Genomic DNA, 17,997 nt, shown 5'->3' with positions numbered 1-17,997 from the left:
CTTAGTTGCTTGCATGTTTGCCAGGATACAAAATGAGATTTTTACAATTGTAAAACACTTTCCCAGTAAAGTAGTGTCGATATGTGGCTGTGTTTCATTACCATGAACTGCTTCAATAAATTGTTCTTGAGGCCTATTTAAACATACAGAATATTTCATTCTAAGGTTAATGTTACTTGTGATAGTGCAGTGAAATATTTGTATGGCATGTTATTGCCTAGTGTTACATGCTATTAATGTTTTGTTGCTTAAATCTTTGTGTCTTGCGTTCCATAAATCGGTGTCTCTCTTACTGGTTATTACTTAAAAGAGTGTCAAATATCTTTAATCATAATAGATTAACATAAAATCGTCCGCCCCGGTAGCTGAGTGGTCAGCGCGACAGAATGTCAATCCTAACGGCCCGGGTTTTATTCCCAACTGGGTCGGAGATTTTCTCTGTTCGGGGACTAGGTGTTGTGTTGTCCTAATCCTCATGATTTCATCTTAGACGCGCAAGTCGCCGAAGTGGCGTCAAATTGAAAGACTTGCACCCGGCCAACAGTTTACCTGACATGAGGCCCTAGTCACACGACATTTTCATTTAACATAAAATTTATTTGAAAATGGTAGAGAACAGCAATCGGTTACCCTTTCCATTCACATTTTATTAACACAAATCTAAGTTGTGGGTACTAACTAGCCATTATCAATGCAGTATTTGAAAGTTGTATACATGCCATAGTATGTCAATCCCCTGTTGTTCGGTCTCCTGTCACAGTTCATTTAAGAATCTTGCATGAGTCTTCAATGAACTGTGGCAGGATCCTGAACAACGGGAGATTGATGTACTAGGGCATCTATTAAAACTTTGAAATACTAAACTGATACTGGCTAGTTACTAGCTGATATATAGATTTGATTTTATAAAGCCTGAATGGAAAGGATGACTGATTGCTATTCTCCATCACTTTGAATGTCATATCACAATCATTAAGTGAATTCCACATTCCTAATGAAAGGTAATTTGATAAAATTTATTCATTCATTTCACAACGTACAGATGGATGTCTGAAATATAGGCCTGTAGTTCTGTGCATCTGTCAACCAACTGTCTTCGAAAACATTTGAAATATTTTGTTTTCCAGTGACTTATCATAAACTATGGCTAGGCTGGGAACTTGATCATTTGTGCAGTCAATGTGATAATAGCATGGTATTCCATCATGCCACATGGTCTTACAGTTAATGGGCACTTTGGGCATACTTCTGATTCTGCTGTCATTTCTCCATATATGGCTTCGCAGTGATCATAAAGAAACTCAAAATAACTGTGAAGTAATGTACCATAAAGCTAATACTTCTGTAAGACTGTGGGACCCTTTAAGATGCATTACAAATGAACACATGATTCACATTGAAACAAATGTAAAAATTAATGTAAGAGAATTGGTAAATCACAGTTTTAATTGATTTGCAAATTCAGCTCTTCATTGCTGCTGTGTAGACCGATTAACACTTTGAATGTGTTTGTTTAAAGTAAGGATAAACAAGTCTTAATCTTCTATAAGTTGTTTCAGTGAAATACACCAGTGACACAAGTGCTACTTTGATGGATGTATGGTGCAATCTTGGTGCTAGGGATTATGTTGAGAGCATATGCCATTTATTATTTCCATTTATTCCCCCTAATCATAACAAAGAAAGGTTACATTCAGAATCAGGTTTCTGTTTTTAAGGTTTGACATTTACTAAATTTCCTGACACATTTAATGTGTGGTTGTGCGCGCAAGTACTCTACCAATTGAGCTGTCCAAGAATGAGTCCTGACCTGTGCTCACAGTATTACTTCAGCAGTATCTTTTCTCCTATTTTCCACACTTTTCATTTGGAGTTTGAGTCCATGGGTTTGTGCTGGAAGGTAGCAGATGCATAGGTGCATTTAGTCATGGCATTTCAGTTACTGAGAATACTTTCCATCCATAGCTTCTGTGGTTTTGGATCTTCAGCACTAATAATCATCAGATTGTAATGTTTTGTTCTATTAAGCTGTTCATCCAGTTTTCTGTCATCAGCTTTACTCCTCAATCAGTCTCCAATAACTGAGATCAAAGCAGAGTGCAACTAACAGGATGACGTTCCAGTGTCTCATAGTGTGGTTTGTGACTTGAACAAGTCAACCCTGCTCTCCTTGTGGCCATTCTGTATGAAATGGTTGTCTGTAATGCAGCTGTTACCTTATGACCGTCCTGTACTAGTCTCAGGTGCCCATATAATTTTTACAGCAATTAATAATTAAAACTGGTAAGAGATTTCTCTGATTACCACTTTCTTATGAACCCTTCTTTGTTGTGTCTATTAAAATTACAAACAATTACCACAGACATGGTCCTGCTGTAATTTTGCAGTAGGTGATGTGAATTCAGAGAAATAAGATTGAAGCGTGCATGCGCATGTGCATGTGCACATGTTGACTGATATAAGAAATCATCGTCGTCAAGATTGAGTGAGACGTACCAATGAGTTTCACACATCTGAGTAAAATGTAAAGGTTGCAACTGGAAAATTGGGGAAGGTGAACACTTAAGCACACAGTGATACTTCACTGCCATCTAGTTCTCGATTTTATTTATCTTCGGAGTCTTATTGATAGATTTCATGTAATACCAAATCTTCTCACTTGGCAGTTAAAAACAGTGTTTGAATGAGTTCTTCACTAGACAAATGACATACCTGTCTCGTTAAACTAAGAGGATAAAGCTTCTCAGCTTTGGCTTCGTCACCAATTTTCTATAGAACTTATACATGATATGTTTCCTGTGTTCCACAGTAAGACCAAAAAGACAAAAAATGTTCATAAATTTATATAAACCATATTGTTCACTGCATCCATGTTAAATTTCGCTAAAAATATTTTTATTATTAAGTTATGAAACACTTAAAAGGTATGTTTTTAATAGATTCACTGTAAGGAGAAAAAAAAAAACCTCCCCATCAGTTTTGTTGTGGAAGTATTTGCTTCAGATTTGTCATGTAAACAAAATGTGTTGATTATACTTCCAGTATTCTAATAAACTTTGAACTTGCAGGGCATGTGTTGGCTTAATGAAGATATCACTTGACAGAGATACGCTTCACTCAGCAATGTTCGCCTGCATACGTCTCACAAGAAATTATGAATTAGCGAAAGCTTTTATTGAAGCTGGTGGTATACAGACCTTGCTGTCTCTGACAACTGGTCCATTCAATGCTGCTTCCTTGAATATGGCTACAATACTTATAAGACATGCCATAGAAGAATATGCTGTTCTCAGGCACACAATGGAGAAGGTACGATAAATTATCAGTGAGAGGATATACATTATACCAGTTGTAATCTAAACAAACCTGTGTTGGATCAGCATGTGTATTATTGAAGTATGAATTCAAAGTACACAAATATTTTAAAAGTATAATGTACCCTATTATAAGGAGTCTAATACTGTAGTATATATATATATATATATATATATATATATATATATATATATATATATATATATATATATATAATTGTGCAGCTTAGGCCATTACTCTTAGAGTATTTGCTGCACTAAATAATTATAAAAAGCGTTGTTATTAAGCTATTTTTAAACGTCTACAGGTGTTATAAATATAATATAAGTGTTGTTGAATTAGTGGAAGTGTTCGTGAAGTATAAAATAAGATTAAACAGTGTAAGAAGCGTATTTTTCTTCTCGCGCCTGTAGCACGAATCCTAGGCCTAATTTCACGCGCGCAAATCGTAAGTAAGCAGTGAATTAAACTTATAGGTAAACGTTTCCAGTTGGTATAAATATAAGTGTTGTTACATCAGTGGAAGTGTTGGTGAAGTGTTAAATAAGATTAAATGGGGTAAGAAGTTTATTTTCCTTCTCGCACCTATAGCACAGACTTTAGGCTTAATTTCACGCGCGTGTATCGTAAGTAAACAGTGACTTAAACTTATATGTAATCACCAGTGTTTTTTATTCATTGCGCTTTCAACTTATTTATATCTGCCTGAATAGTCTCTAGGGTCCTTTGTTTACGTATTAGCCAGTACTTAAATAAGTTTATACGATTTCTGTTTTTGCCATGAGTGAGAAGTGTGTGACATGCTGTAGGATCATTAGTTCCGGGGTATGGTGTGATGGGTGTTGTAGTTTCTTTCTTTGGGGTGAATGTAGTGGCATGGGAAATGGGGACATAAATGAGGCTCACCAATGGTATTGTAGAATCTGCAGTAGAGATAGGAAAATACTGGAACAGGAAGGGAAAATTGCAGCTCTTCAAGCTGACCTAGACAAGGCAAGGGAGGATCTGGACAGGTTAAAGAGGGAGAAGGGTGAACAGAGGTGGGAAGTGGCAACAGGTAATAGGGGGAACAGGCAAAGGAGAGTATCAGACAGCGTTGTGATAAATCTTGAAAATAGATTTGACCTGTTGCCTCAGTCAGAATCGGATGAGCCTCATGTAGCTGAAGCTGTAGAAAGGGCACAACAAGCTTTCAAGGACTTGAAAAAGGTAGGGAAATTTGTAAAGAGAAAGTAAGTTCTGTTGTTAGGTAGTTCCCATGGTAGAGGTGTTGGCCAACTACTGCAGGAAAATCTAGGTCCAGAGTACCAGATCACAAACTTTTTCAAGTCTAGTGCAGATCTGGGTCAGGTAACAGAGGATATAGGTTCTCTATGCAAGGATTTCACGAAGGAGGATGCCGTGGTTATAGTGGGTGGTCCAGGAAACAGCATTGACAGAGACTCTGAAAATTCCATAGAGAGTGACCTGGTGAAGATAGCATCAGCAACGAAGCATACGAGTGTGGGATTTGTGTCTGTGTTGAGACGCCATGATCGGCCTCATTTGAACTCTTCTGTAGGTAGGGTGAACTTGGAGTTGGAGTGGCTGCTTAGGACGGATATAGGGTCCCATATTGGTTTGTTTCCTGTGGATGCTATTGATAGGAGGGACTACACTAGGCATGGCCTTCACCTCAATAGGAAACGGAAGGGAAAACTGTCTGGCTTGATTGCAAAAAACTTAAGAGGGGACACTGTCACAAGTGGTAAAATACCAGTGGTCACAGGTGTCAGAGGGATGCCTTTTTTAGGATAGGGAAGGGGGATAGAAAACGAGTTTTAAGAGAGATTGGCAGACAAACTCAGTTTGAGAAAATAGATGAACAGAAATCAGATTTTAGCATACAGCCTCCATTTAAACAATGTTTAACAGAAAGTAATCAGAAACTGCCAGTTCATCTTCACCAAAGCAGTTACAATCACATTAGTATGCAGTATCAGTTATCTTTATTACACCAGAACATTCCGGGACTCAGAAATAAAGTTGATGAACTACTCATTTGTATCGATGAAATGAATTCATCTAACAAAATCGACATAATCTGCCTCTCTGAACATCAAGTGACCACTGGTATAGGTATGTTACACATTTCAGGATTTAAGCTAGCTTCCTACTTCTGCAGAGTAGATATGGAGGGGAGGAGAAGTTGCCACATTTATTAAAAACTGCCATAAATTCAAGAACATTGATATTAATAAATTCTGTTTAGAGCACCATCTAGAAGCATGTGCAACAGAAGTAGAGTTCCATAACAGATCCTACATAATAGTAACTATTTACCGAGCACCTGCAGGAAATTATAATCAATTCATAAATCATCTAGAAGCTCTTTTGGGTTATTTAACAGTAAGAAACAAAGAAATTTTGATTGCTGGTGACTTTAATACAGATTTTCTAATTCAATCTTCCAGTAAACATTTACTGCAGTTAGTAATGTTGTCTTTCAGTCTCACACACACTGTAAACTTTCCAACTAGGATCACTAAATCCTCAAGGACAGCCATTGATAACATTTTTATAGACAAATCAAAGGAACAAAATCATATCATAAAACCTGTAATAAATGGACTATCAGATCATGACATGCAGCTCCTTGTTTTAGATGTAAATTCTAAGCAGATTATCAAGACTACTAAATCTGAATACAGGAGAGTATTCAATCAACCAAAAATTGAGTGTTTTAGAAAACTGCTCAGTGATATGAACTGGAAAGATGTTTATAGTGCTCATGACACGAATGAAAAATATAACACATTCATGAACAATGTCAGTACCATGTTTGAAAACTGTTTTCCTCTAAAAGTTACTCAAATTAAACAGAAGTCTATAATAAAACTATGGATCACGCAAGGAATAAAGATTTCCTGTAAGACAAAAAGGAAAATGTATCTGTCGACCAAGAATAGCTCCGATGCTGATGATTTAGCTAAATACAAGGAATACTGTAAAATATTGCAAAAAGTAATTCAGACATCTAAACAAATAAACTACGAGAAGAAGATAGCAATGTCAGGGAACAAAATAAAAACAATATGGGATATAGTGAAAGAGGAGACTGGTAGAACCAGAAAGGAACAGGAGCAAATAGCACTAAGGGTACATGACACATTAGTAACCAATGGGCATAGTGTGGCAAATCTATTTAACAAGTACTCTATATCCATTACTGATAGAATGGGATTGTCAGGATCAGTAAATAATGCCCTTGAATATCTGAAACTAGCCTTTACAAATAGCTTTAGGAACATGAATATGTCACTCACATCACCAAAAGAAATAACTTCCATAACAACATCTTTAAAAACAAAGCATTCTAGTGGTTACGATGAAATATCAACAAAGTTGATTAAGGCATGTCCTCGTGAGTTTAGTACAATTGTAAGTTACTTGTGTAACCAGTCAATTATAACTGGGACATTTCCTGATGGCTGAAATATGCAGATGTTAAGCCTCTATTCAAGAAAGGGGATAAAGAGATGCCATCAAACTACAGACCGATTTCACTTTTGCCAGCATTCTCAAAAATTTTAGAAAAAGTAATCTACAGGCAGCTTCTCAACCATCTGACCACAAATAACGTATTATCAAGAACACAGTTTGGATTTCTGAAGGGTTCTGATATCGAAAAGGCTACTTACACCTACAGTGAAAATGTACTTAATTCATTAAATAACAAGTTACAAGCAGCAGGTATTTTCTGTGATTTGTCAAAGGCATTCGATTGTGTAAACCACATCATTATTTTAAATAAATTAGAATTCTATGGTGTCACAGGCAGTGCTTCAAAATGGTTAAAGTCATACCTCGCTAACAGGAAACAAAGGGTGTCGGTGCAAGGGACTAATGAATGAAGTCATCATCAGAACGGGAAGAAATTACGTGTGGTGTCCCACAAGGATCCATCTTAGGGCCATTGCTTTTTCTTGTGTACATTAATGATCTCTCATGAGTTACACTGCCAGAAGCAGAGTTCGTTTTGTTTGCAGATGACACAAGTATTGCAATAAATAGTATGTCGAGTGTAGTTCTAGAAAGACCAGCTAATGATATTTTCATGGATATTAATAAATGATTTAAAGCCAACTCACTGAGAATGAGATTTTCACTCTGCAGCGGAGTGTGCGCTGATATGAAACTTCCTGGCAGATTAAAACTGTGTGCCCGACCGAGACTCGAACTCGGGACCTTTGCCTTTCGCGGGCAAGTGCTCTACCAATGAGTACCGAACGTGAGTCGTGCTTCGGTAGCTCAGTTGGTAGAGCACTTGCCCGCGAAAGGCAAAGGTCCCGAGTTCGAGTCTCGGTCGGGCACACAGTTTTAATCTGCCAGGAAGTTCCAACTCACTGACATTAAACTTCGAAAAGACTCACTATATGCAATTCAGAACCTGTAAGAGGTTTCCACCCAGCATATGCATAAAGTATGAAGAACAGCAGATTGAAGAGGTTGACAGTCTTAAATTCCTGGCATTACAACTTGATAATAAATTCAGTTGGGAGGAGCACACCACAGAACTGCAGAAACGCCTTAACAAATCTGTATTTTCAATTTGAGTGTTAGCAGACATAGGCGACATAAAAGTGAAAAAGCTTGCATACTTTGCCTACTTTCATTCCATAATGTCATGTGGTATAATATTTTCGGGTAACTCTTCAAGTCAAACAAAAGTTTTCAGAGTCCAAAAGCGTGTAATACGTATTATTTGTGGAGTAAACTCACGGACGTCTTGTAGAAACCTCTTCAAAGAACTGGGTAAACTAACTACTGCCTCTCAGTATATTTACTCCTTAATGAAATTTGTCCTAAATAGTATATCTCTTTTTCCAACAAACATCTCAGTTCATACATACAATACCAGGAACAAAAATGATCTGCACAAGGACTTAAAAGCACTTACTTTAGTTCAAAAAGGGGTCCACTACTCAGGAACACTCCTCTTCAATAATTTGCCAGCAAACATAAAAAAATTTAGTTGAAAATAGAGATCAGTTTAAAAGGAGCCTGAAAGACTTACTAGTAGCCAACTCCTCCTACTCCATTGACGAATTTTTAATAGAAACAAATGTTGTGTTGTATATATTTATACTGTTAGTATTGTTATTTCAGCTTAAAAAAATACAAAATAAAAAAGGTGACATGTTCCACATCCACGAGGATCTCCTCAACACGGATCTATGGAATGAAAACTAATCTAATATAATCTCTAATCTGTTATCAACTTCAAATTCCATAGGTTGAAACATCACCTGCAACATGGACACTATCTAATTAATTGTATGACTGAAAATAAAAATGAAAGAAAGTATGTTCGTAAAATGTGAGACATTGATGGAGTTGTCTAGTAAACTTTTATAAGGTAATAAACTACCTACTCATTTGAAGAAACAAGTATTCATGGGGTCCACAAGGAAGAATGGGAAATAAAGTGAAAGAAAGTAGTGTACAGAAGACAGTATTGGCAGATCATTATCACACTGTTCTCAAAAGGTGGTTAACTAGTTGTTGCAGTGCAAGTAGAGTTATTGTATAATTTTTTGAGCAGGCCTAATTGAAGAAATGGGTTTAATTATGTAATGCCACACTGATTAATTTGTATCTAATCTGTTGGTATAAATGAGTGCTCTTTTGTAATCGCTCTGACAGACTCAAGTGCAAATGTGGTGAAATATTTATTTAGCATTTCACATACTTTCTTTGTTGGTTTACTTTAACTGTTTCTTTGTATGATTACAGTGAATTAGTTCTGTTTAATGATTTTGAAATATATTCTAGGTAATACGTACACAGGCACAACTGAATGACCCTACTCCATACAAGGAGATATTGTTTTTCATGCTGCAGACATCTTCATGTGTTTGCCGTGCACCAGACATGTATGCAGAAATTGCATCTGATGTTCTAAGGATTGACATAAATCACCTCTCAAAGCGAAGTAAGTATTAAATGTTAGACTTCTTACAAGAGTTGGCCTGTGTGATCCCATGTAATATTTAGAATTGTTACTCAATTACTGTGTTGCTTACCATTATAACCTCTTAACTAGTGCCTAAATTCCTCACTCATGGTTGTGGATTATATGAATGGTAGTAAATCACAGTGTGGTGATAACATCTTTGAAACAGTGTAATGCTGGCAAATGTGCCTGGAATCCAAATTTGGGTCATATGTGTTAAAAATTAGTGAAAGGAGGCAAATGATTATTTCATTGTGTTACTACTGCAATGTTCCACCAAAACTCCCCAATTAAGTCAATTAACACTATGCTGTCCATTGACACCACAGTGGTGTTGTGCGGGAAATAGCAGTCAGCAGCCGGCGACACCACAGTGGTGCCGTGAACATAGTATCATGCAGTGGCCGGTGATAGCAGTTTAATATCTTTCGCATTCTGATGATGTTTTGTTTAGGTAACAATAAGTTACTCATGTCAGTAAGTTTATTGTTTTTATAAGTACTTGTGCCCTTTCATTATGGCAGATGAAAGCTCGATACAATTGTTTATGATGAATGTGCGGACGTCTTGTCTGACGTCTTCCGGACTACTTGGCCGATTGGGAAGAATACATTGGATGGCAAAAAAAGAAATGAATGTGAAGTAGAGTCACAGGAAGATAGTGAAATACATCCAAGAATAATTTGGCGAATGCTATGGTTGCCAACTGATTCAGCTGAATCAGATGAAGAAGACAGTGCACAGTGGTCAGACTTTGATTTCCTGAGGAGCAATAATAAATTGAAGGATCCCTGTGACCAAATGTATTTCCCAAAGATACACAGAGTGCCGAGGATATCTAGAATTATATTTTGAGAAAGAGCTATTTGAATATATTAGCAATGAAACCAACAAGTACTACAGTCAAAACTGCAATAGAAGGAAACTGGATTTCAAAAAATGCCAAATCTGTTGACGTTATGGGACCCGAACTTAGAAAATGGTTTGGGCCCCCCTCTCCCCCCTTTCCCCGTCCCTCTCCCCCCTTTCCCCGTCCCTCTCCCCCCTTTCCCCGTCCCTCCATCTCGCCCCTTTCCCCGTCCCTCCATCTCGCCCCTTTCCCCGTCCCTCCATCTCGCCCCTTTCCCCGTCCCTCCATCTCGCCCCTTTCCCCGTCCCTCCATCTCGCCCCTTTCCCCGTCCCTCCATCTCGCCCCTTTCACCCCCTCCATCTCGCCCCTTTCACCCCCTCCCTCTCGCCCCTCCCCCCATTCCCCCCTCCCTCTCCCCCCATTCCGCCCTCCCTCTCAACAGACCAGTTTTCAAATGTTGTTTGTCTTTATTCATAATTGTGGAATCACAGTTTGTCCATATCGAAAGGTTTTACAATTGCTTTAATTCTTCCTTACTTCCCAGTAGGTGTTTGTATTGGAAAAGTGTAAAGTTTTAAATTATGTTACTGGTTTTTTGTTAGCTGGAAGGTATTTTTAGCTTTTCTATTAAAATTCCTCAGGACTCAAAATTTACATATACTTCTTATATGGTTCTTTCCTAGATGATGACGAAGGCCAGCGGTTGCTTGTCAAGTGCCTCCCATCCAAAAATACAACTGCTGAAGCAAGGGATGATGACTCAGTTAAAGTTGTCATTGATCTTTTGAATGCACTAATTGAGCCTCACAATACTCAAGATGTAGAAGTGAAATCAGTTGGCAGCAAAGTTCAAGAGAAGGTAAATACATATTATACATACCTTTTTTTTCAATATGTATATTTAAAAGGCTCTTTTTGTAGGTCTGACTAATCTACATTACTTATAAATATGTAATTCTTTAACTCAGCTTATAGTTTTTTTTATACAAGTAAACATTAAGGAAACAAGGATCAGACTAATCCTATATGACATACACACTTGTACAGCACCACCCAAGATTGTCAGATGCTGCATACCCTACAAATGCAAAATATAACTTACGTCTTCTGCAGCTGAGCAGTCTGAGAGTGCCATGGCTCAATTACTTTTACTGGAAAGAAGGATTTTTTCCCCTCAGTGGGAGAGATGAGTGTCTGGGGGAGTGGGGTGCTGCCCCACCTCTCTCCCTCCTCTCTCTGCTCCATCCCCCCCTCCTTCCCCCCCCCCCCCCCCCCCCCCCAGAAAGCAGCATTCAGCAGTGGTAGAACTAACTGTTAATTGCTTAGGAAAGCCTGTCATTAATATCTGTTTCCAGCACATACCTTGCTTCCTGTGTAATCTTTACTGCAACCATGCTTGGAGCATTTGGACGGTTTAAAATAAAACTCTCAGGTATACCTCCCCCACCTTACAGAATGTGCTGTATCCACTGTGTAGGTGAAAAGAAAAAGAAAATTTTAACATTATTCTAATCCATAGTTTTAAGATACATTATGTACACCACTAAACTAAGAGGATCAGTCAGTTATTATTTGCAATTTAGTTATATTTTTGGTTATTTTGGTAGACTGTCATTTTACATTGATGACGCGTGCTTTGTTTATTTGTTGTTGTATCGTTGCAATTTTCAAGCTGCTACGTTAGTTTCATTATCACTGCCATGCTGTTAATCATGGCTGCTCTTCTGTCTACTTGCACCAAAGTGTTGTGTGTTCCATATTCATGCAATCTCAGTTTTATTTATAGCCATCTCCATGGCATTGTAATTACTTACGTTCACAAAGCTTGATTTTTCAGTGTACATTGTTGGCTTTAGATTATAGACAAACACTGCGTGCGCACGCGCACACATGCACATGCACATGGTGTCTTAAAGGAAGAAATAATGGCCAGTTTCTACACAAGAACTTAACATCAGCATGGAAACATTTTTCGTATAGATGTGTTGCTGGATTTGGCTTCAGATAGTTACGGTTTATTTTTAAATACATTGCAGGTCATTATGTTGGTTGAAGAACCATTTGGCATTTGGCTTTGTCATAATCAAAGTACTTCTGAATAATTTGAATGCTGCATGGCAATTTTTAATGTGCAATACAAGCAGCTGCCAGGTATTGGTTTGACCAGCGTAATGACAAGTAAAAATTTAAATAATCTAAGCTGAAAACGATATTACATATAATTATGCGTTTTATTTTTAATACAGAGTGTACTAATATACACCGTTCACACTGCCTTTAAGCTTTTCTGGTTTGACTATAAACTGTGCAAGTTCAAATTGACTAACAAAATTATAAGATATAATGCATGTACTTTGTTTTATGATTTAGATAAAAAGTAAAGAAAGTTCAAACACAAAAACTTCTCTGAAGACCACAGAAGGCAGTTCATCCCAGGCATGGAGACGCCCACTCCTAACTAAGTCAGCAATTCTTAAAATTTTAGCAGACATTGCAAAGTCTTATTCGGCATTTGCAAAAGTTATAAGTGATCACGTTTACACTGCTGGACAGACAGAATTGGTTAAAGAGGTAAGTTCATTCCTTGCTAGTAAAATTTCTGTATTACTAAATTTGAACAAGATTGTAAAACAAGTATTCTGACTAGTAAACAATTTTTTTTTTACTTTAACAGGAGTGTTCAGCACTGGCTTTCATGCTAGATAACTTCCTTATGAGCAAGGAACCAGCTGACAAAGAGTGTTCAACAATGGCACGAGTACTTATTGTTGCACTTGCTTCATGCAGTCATGCATCAGATGTTCAAGGAACAGTGATCTCGGAGGTATAGTAACTTTACAAAATTAATCATGAAACCAAGGAAAAATGCAAAAAGTGCTTGCTTGAATTAAAAATAAAATGCCTATGTGAGAACATAATGAATCAATTTTAATTGTGTGAATCGGGATTTTTTTTCTCTTAAAGAAAAAGAAAAGTATTATAAAATTTTTAGTTTGGAGGTAATTGTAAGAATGGTGTTAATTTATCACTGAGTTATGAAGGGGTAGAATAGTATGGAGCTGCACTAGTCAAATGAAATTCATAGGTGTCAATTCTAATGTAACTTCAAATGTAACAACTGATTTAATAACAATATCATTGATTTCTGCAAAGTTAATATACCTCATTTGTTGTACTTTGTATCTAAGCTTAATGTTTCACACACAAATAAATTGCTGTTTGAGCAATGCTGAAATTTCCTAGTTTGTCAAATATGAACTACTTGTTACAGGTGAAATCTGCATTGGTTCGATGTGTCAATTGGTACGAGTGCTCAGAAAAACATACACGAATTCAGCAGCTGAGTGCACTTGTGTCTTCTATTATATATAATTCTCCAGGCCCTGTTGAAGTTCCAAGGCTTCATTATAGGTAATGTTAAGCACACACTGTGTGTGTGTGTGTGTGTGTGTGTGTGTCCTTCCTTGAATATTTTCAGAGTCAACCCTTATTTAGACACAAAATTTACATTCAATTTAGTTTTATAAATGAGCAGTAAGCTGTGGTCTGTATACATTCCTTCTTTACAGCAGCAGTATGAACCATATTGTCAAAATAATGATACGGAAAGGATTGGTGACCGACCTGGCTAAAATTACTCACTCACTAGACCTGTGCAGCACATCTCTGCCAAACACAATGAATTCTGTGTTAAGAACTCTTGAGGTGGTGACGAGAATTATTAACATGCCCGTTTCAACAGGTTCTAGTAAGAGTGGAAGAAATACACGGAGTATAGCAATTACAGATGAGCAAGCAACTAACAACAGAGGTAATTTTGCAAATCTCCTTTTTATGCTTGAAGTTGTCATTTCAAGAGCCAGAATGAATTTTGGGTGGGATAGTACATAGATTTTGCAATCTAAACATACTGCAATGCACTTTCCAATTTTCTGAACTATAGGCCACCCCACAGTGGGCTCAGAACTATTATGCAAGCATGTGTGTTGTGAGCATGGGTCCCCAAACCTTGCAGTCCTCCTTACTTTCCTGTACTGCCATTTTACTCTGATTATATCTTTTTTCTGACTAATTTTGTAGGATGTATTCTCTGCTAGCAACTGAACTTGCTCATCAGGTGTTGATCCTGGTTCTCCCATTTCATTCCCACACTTCATACCACTTAATTTCAGTTAATTTATATTCATTTCCTGGGGACAGAAACAGTGTGGTCAACAGTTACCTTGCAGCTCCAAGCTCCAGTGCTATGGAGACCTTACTTTTGGGATTACCCTCATATTTATGACCACTTTCTGATGACCATGTAGCTGTGCTGTTCTAGGCACTCAGTCTGAAACGGCACAACTGCTACGGTCGCAGGTTCGAATCCTGCCTTGGGCATGGATGTGTGTGATGTCCTTAGACTAGTTAGGTTTAAGTAGTTCTAAGTTCTAGCAGACTGATGACCTCAGGTGTAAGCCCCATAGTGCTCAGAACCATTTGAACAATTTTTGATGACCATGTCACTTCATTGGCTCCACTAGAGGGACAAATTACCACACTGGTCCCTTCGAAGAGCCAACTGATGGGTGGATACATCTTCTGTCATCTTCGTTCCCTTCTCTGCCAGACTTCATTGATGACATTGTAGCTGGGAATGTATGTTTCTTCATCCCAAATGTGGGTCAAGCTCAGTAATCTATTGGGCTGCCAGAGAGAAACAACTGTTCTGGGTCTCTTCCTTCAGGGTGGTAGATGTACTGTGGCAGCAGTTCTTGGTGAACACCTTGTGACCCACTTTGCAAGCACGTTAATTCCCTGTTCTTATCTGGCTGCTTTTCAAAGATATAAACAAGAAGTTAAAGGCATCTTACTATCTAACTTACACATGTTGTTGGGGTGATCTCTGTTTATATATATTTTTTTGTGAAAGCAAAGATTGCTTGATTTTAGGACCTTTACTCCAATAACTAGTTTTGACAAAATTGTGCGGTCATCTTCATATTGACATTGCACTGTATGAAAAGGAAATAGGTAATTGGTAATCTGCATAAGATATAACCATTTTTTGGGATGACCCAAAGTTTTTACAAATAAGTTCACATTCCTTTGCATATCTGTTCATATAAATTTGTCACTGAAATTTTGAGAACAAAGTGTAAATACATTAAAATGTTCCACTTGATTTGTCATTTATAGAACAGAATGCTCCAAGACATATTGCTAAATGAATAAAAAGGAAAAGTACAACATAAGCAGCACCAGTTAAGTTAAAAATACATGCCAAGTTGATGGCCTTACATCATCCAAACTGAGGCACCACAGAGCCTTTTCGAATTATTATACATGCATCAGGTGGTGCAATCATATTAACTGGTGATATGTTGGAATATTTTGAAATTAATCTCATGAAGTTTGTTTCACAAAATGTAAAACACACATTAAACAGTATAGAACTCACAAAGATAAATCCTTACATTTTATTCGTGATGACATGGTGCATTTCACCATTATAAATTACATGTTTGGAAAAATGTAATCTTAATGTGTATTTGCTCTCCTCCTACATTGTCATTATGTCCTACAAGCACTCAATACACAACAGCTGATGAAGTTGCCCACTGTACATGACTCCCCTCCCCCCCCCCCCCCCTCCTCCATATCTTTTTTTTCTCCTTATACAATTGACTAATCCATCCAAGCCTAGCCATGCAAAAAAATTATTGTATACCCCATCTAACACTAAATCCAAAAGCCAGGGTTAGGGAAAGAAAGGGGGCAGAGAGAGAGAAGGTGGTGTGGTACATAGTTAAAAGTTACTTGTCATGACAAGAATAAAAACATTTGCTTGTGACACTGAATTTACAGTATAATATGGTGCTCAAAAGGAACTAATAATACACAAATGCCTTAGCGTGCTTCACTAACATAATTATAAGAGCAGGGTGGTAGCAAAGCAGAACAACAGTTCTACTGTTGCGATAACACTCGCCGTCACCTAGGCTTGGGCACGGGTCTGAGAAATATTTGCAGTGAGCGTATTTTGATGAACCAATGACAATACTGTATAGTCAGTGATGAACAGATTGTACAATATGTTAACATAAATACAGATTATCATTTATGTAACAAAAGTATCATCAGGTGTAATAGTTATAAAAGTAATCATAATTGTGTATCCAAAGGTGAGTATGCATTATACGCTACCTAAATATCCATTGTCAGTTATAAACAGAAGAATGGAGTTGGTCAAGTGTAATAATTATATGACATAACATATACATATATCCCTGTATGTTATTTTTTTTTTTAAAAAAAGTATGTGAGAAACATGCTATGATGACTGGATGGACACAAGTAGGAGCATTTACAGAAAAGGTATGAATTTCTTTCTTCAAACATCCTTATTTTAAGAAAACATATAAATTTTGCTTTAAATACCCTTATTTGTGTTTATCCAGTCATAATATTTAAAAATATTAATAACATGTAGGTATATATTTATATATTATGTATTATATAACAACATGTGTTATTTATATGTTATGTTGCATACTCACCATTGGCTACACAATTATGATTACTTTTATAACTATTACACTTGATAAATTTTTTGTTTTATGAATGATAAGCTGTGATTATGTTGGCATATTGTGCAATCTGTTCACCATTGATTGTACAGTGTTGTCACTGGTTCATCAATATATGCTCATTGCTAATATTTCTCACACCCATACCCAAGCCTATGTGGCTGTGAGTGTTAAAACAGTAGAATTGTAATTTCACTTAGCTTCCATCCTACTCTTATAATTACGTTAGTCATGCACGCTATGACATTAGTATATTACTATTTCCTTTAAACCACCATATTTTAACTATGCTGCTGACTAGTTAGCCTTGCCAGCATGCTCTGCACAGTGTGTGATAATAATGCTAGCCCACCAGTTATGTTGGGTTCTGGAATAATGGGGCATTGCATCAGTGTGTTATCCAGGAGGGACTGTCTACAACTAACCATCTCATTAAGTTAGAAACGGAAATCTGGCAGTCTTTTTTAAACATCAACACCTCACTGCAGTCTTTTTTAAACATCAACACCTCACTGCAGTCTTTTTTAAACATCAACACCTCACTGCAGTCTTTTTTAAACATCAACACCTCACTGCAGTCTTTTTTAAACATCAACACCTCACTGCAGTCTTTTTGGACCTACATAAGGCGTACATCACCATGTGTGCCATCACATTTTACCATATTTACCAGAGTATGACACACATCCCCCCCACCCCAGCCTTTTTTTTTTTTTTTTTTTTTTTTTTTTTTCCCCCCCCAAGAGAGGCTCCTTGACAATAACATGTTTTTAACGTAATCAGACTAACCAAACCAAAATTGGCTGTTCTACTGGCATAAAGTATCTGCCTTAAAAAGTTAACAGTATACAGTATAATCTGGCTTTTATGTTCCCAGAATTAACGTTTTCCCGCTGCTTACGACATTTTTTATTGGTCCGATTATATTTCCTACGCCCACAATGTTAATTTTTACCTGATTTTACATCAACACATTTATAATTTTCCGATGATTTACGCATTACAAAAAAAAAGTTTGTAGAGAAAAAAGACACTGGTAATATGTTGGCCATCCAGTAGTGTTTACAAATACCAGAGCACTCTACTCAGCAGATTTGAACTGGTAAACGTATAAGAGTTGGAACAATTTGTGCCGTATCTCCCACTGCTGCCAAGCTTTGCTCAGTGTGGTGGCTGATGGGAGTAACTAGGTTCATTTGAATGAAGATATGACCAATCACAACATTTCCAAACTGTCTCTACTGTGCAAATGCAGTTTCATGATTGT

At 37.2% G+C, this 17,997-nt stretch overlaps 1 protein-coding gene across 3 annotated transcripts in view; it reads left to right on the top strand.

Annotated features, from left to right (window-relative positions):
* LOC126299422 (E3 ubiquitin-protein ligase HUWE1) overlaps positions 1-17,997 on the top strand; it is a 378,230-nt gene that overhangs the window by 218,631 nt on the left and 141,602 nt on the right. For 2 of the 3 annotated variants that reach the window (XM_049991320.1, XM_049991322.1), the window contains exons 27-33: positions 3,069-3,309; positions 9,130-9,289; positions 10,845-11,020; positions 12,532-12,732; positions 12,836-12,985; positions 13,433-13,572; positions 13,731-13,972. In XM_049991320.1, the coding sequence (XP_049847277.1) occupies positions 3,069-3,309; positions 9,130-9,289; positions 10,845-11,020; positions 12,532-12,732; positions 12,836-12,985; positions 13,433-13,572; positions 13,731-13,972 (1,310 nt within the window). The remainder of the gene's footprint in view (positions 1-3,068; positions 3,310-9,129; positions 9,290-10,844; positions 11,021-12,531; positions 12,733-12,835; positions 12,986-13,432; positions 13,573-13,730; positions 13,973-17,997) is intronic. The other variant, XM_049991321.1, reaches the window with a different exon arrangement.

Source organism: Schistocerca gregaria, chromosome X, assembly GCF_023897955.1.
Source record: "Schistocerca gregaria isolate iqSchGreg1 chromosome X, iqSchGreg1.2, whole genome shotgun sequence".
Taxonomy (NCBI): Eukaryota; Metazoa; Arthropoda; class Insecta; order Orthoptera; family Acrididae; genus Schistocerca; species Schistocerca gregaria.
The sequence above is the reverse complement of the archived record's forward strand: the minus strand, read 5'-3'. Positions and strand labels throughout refer to the sequence as shown.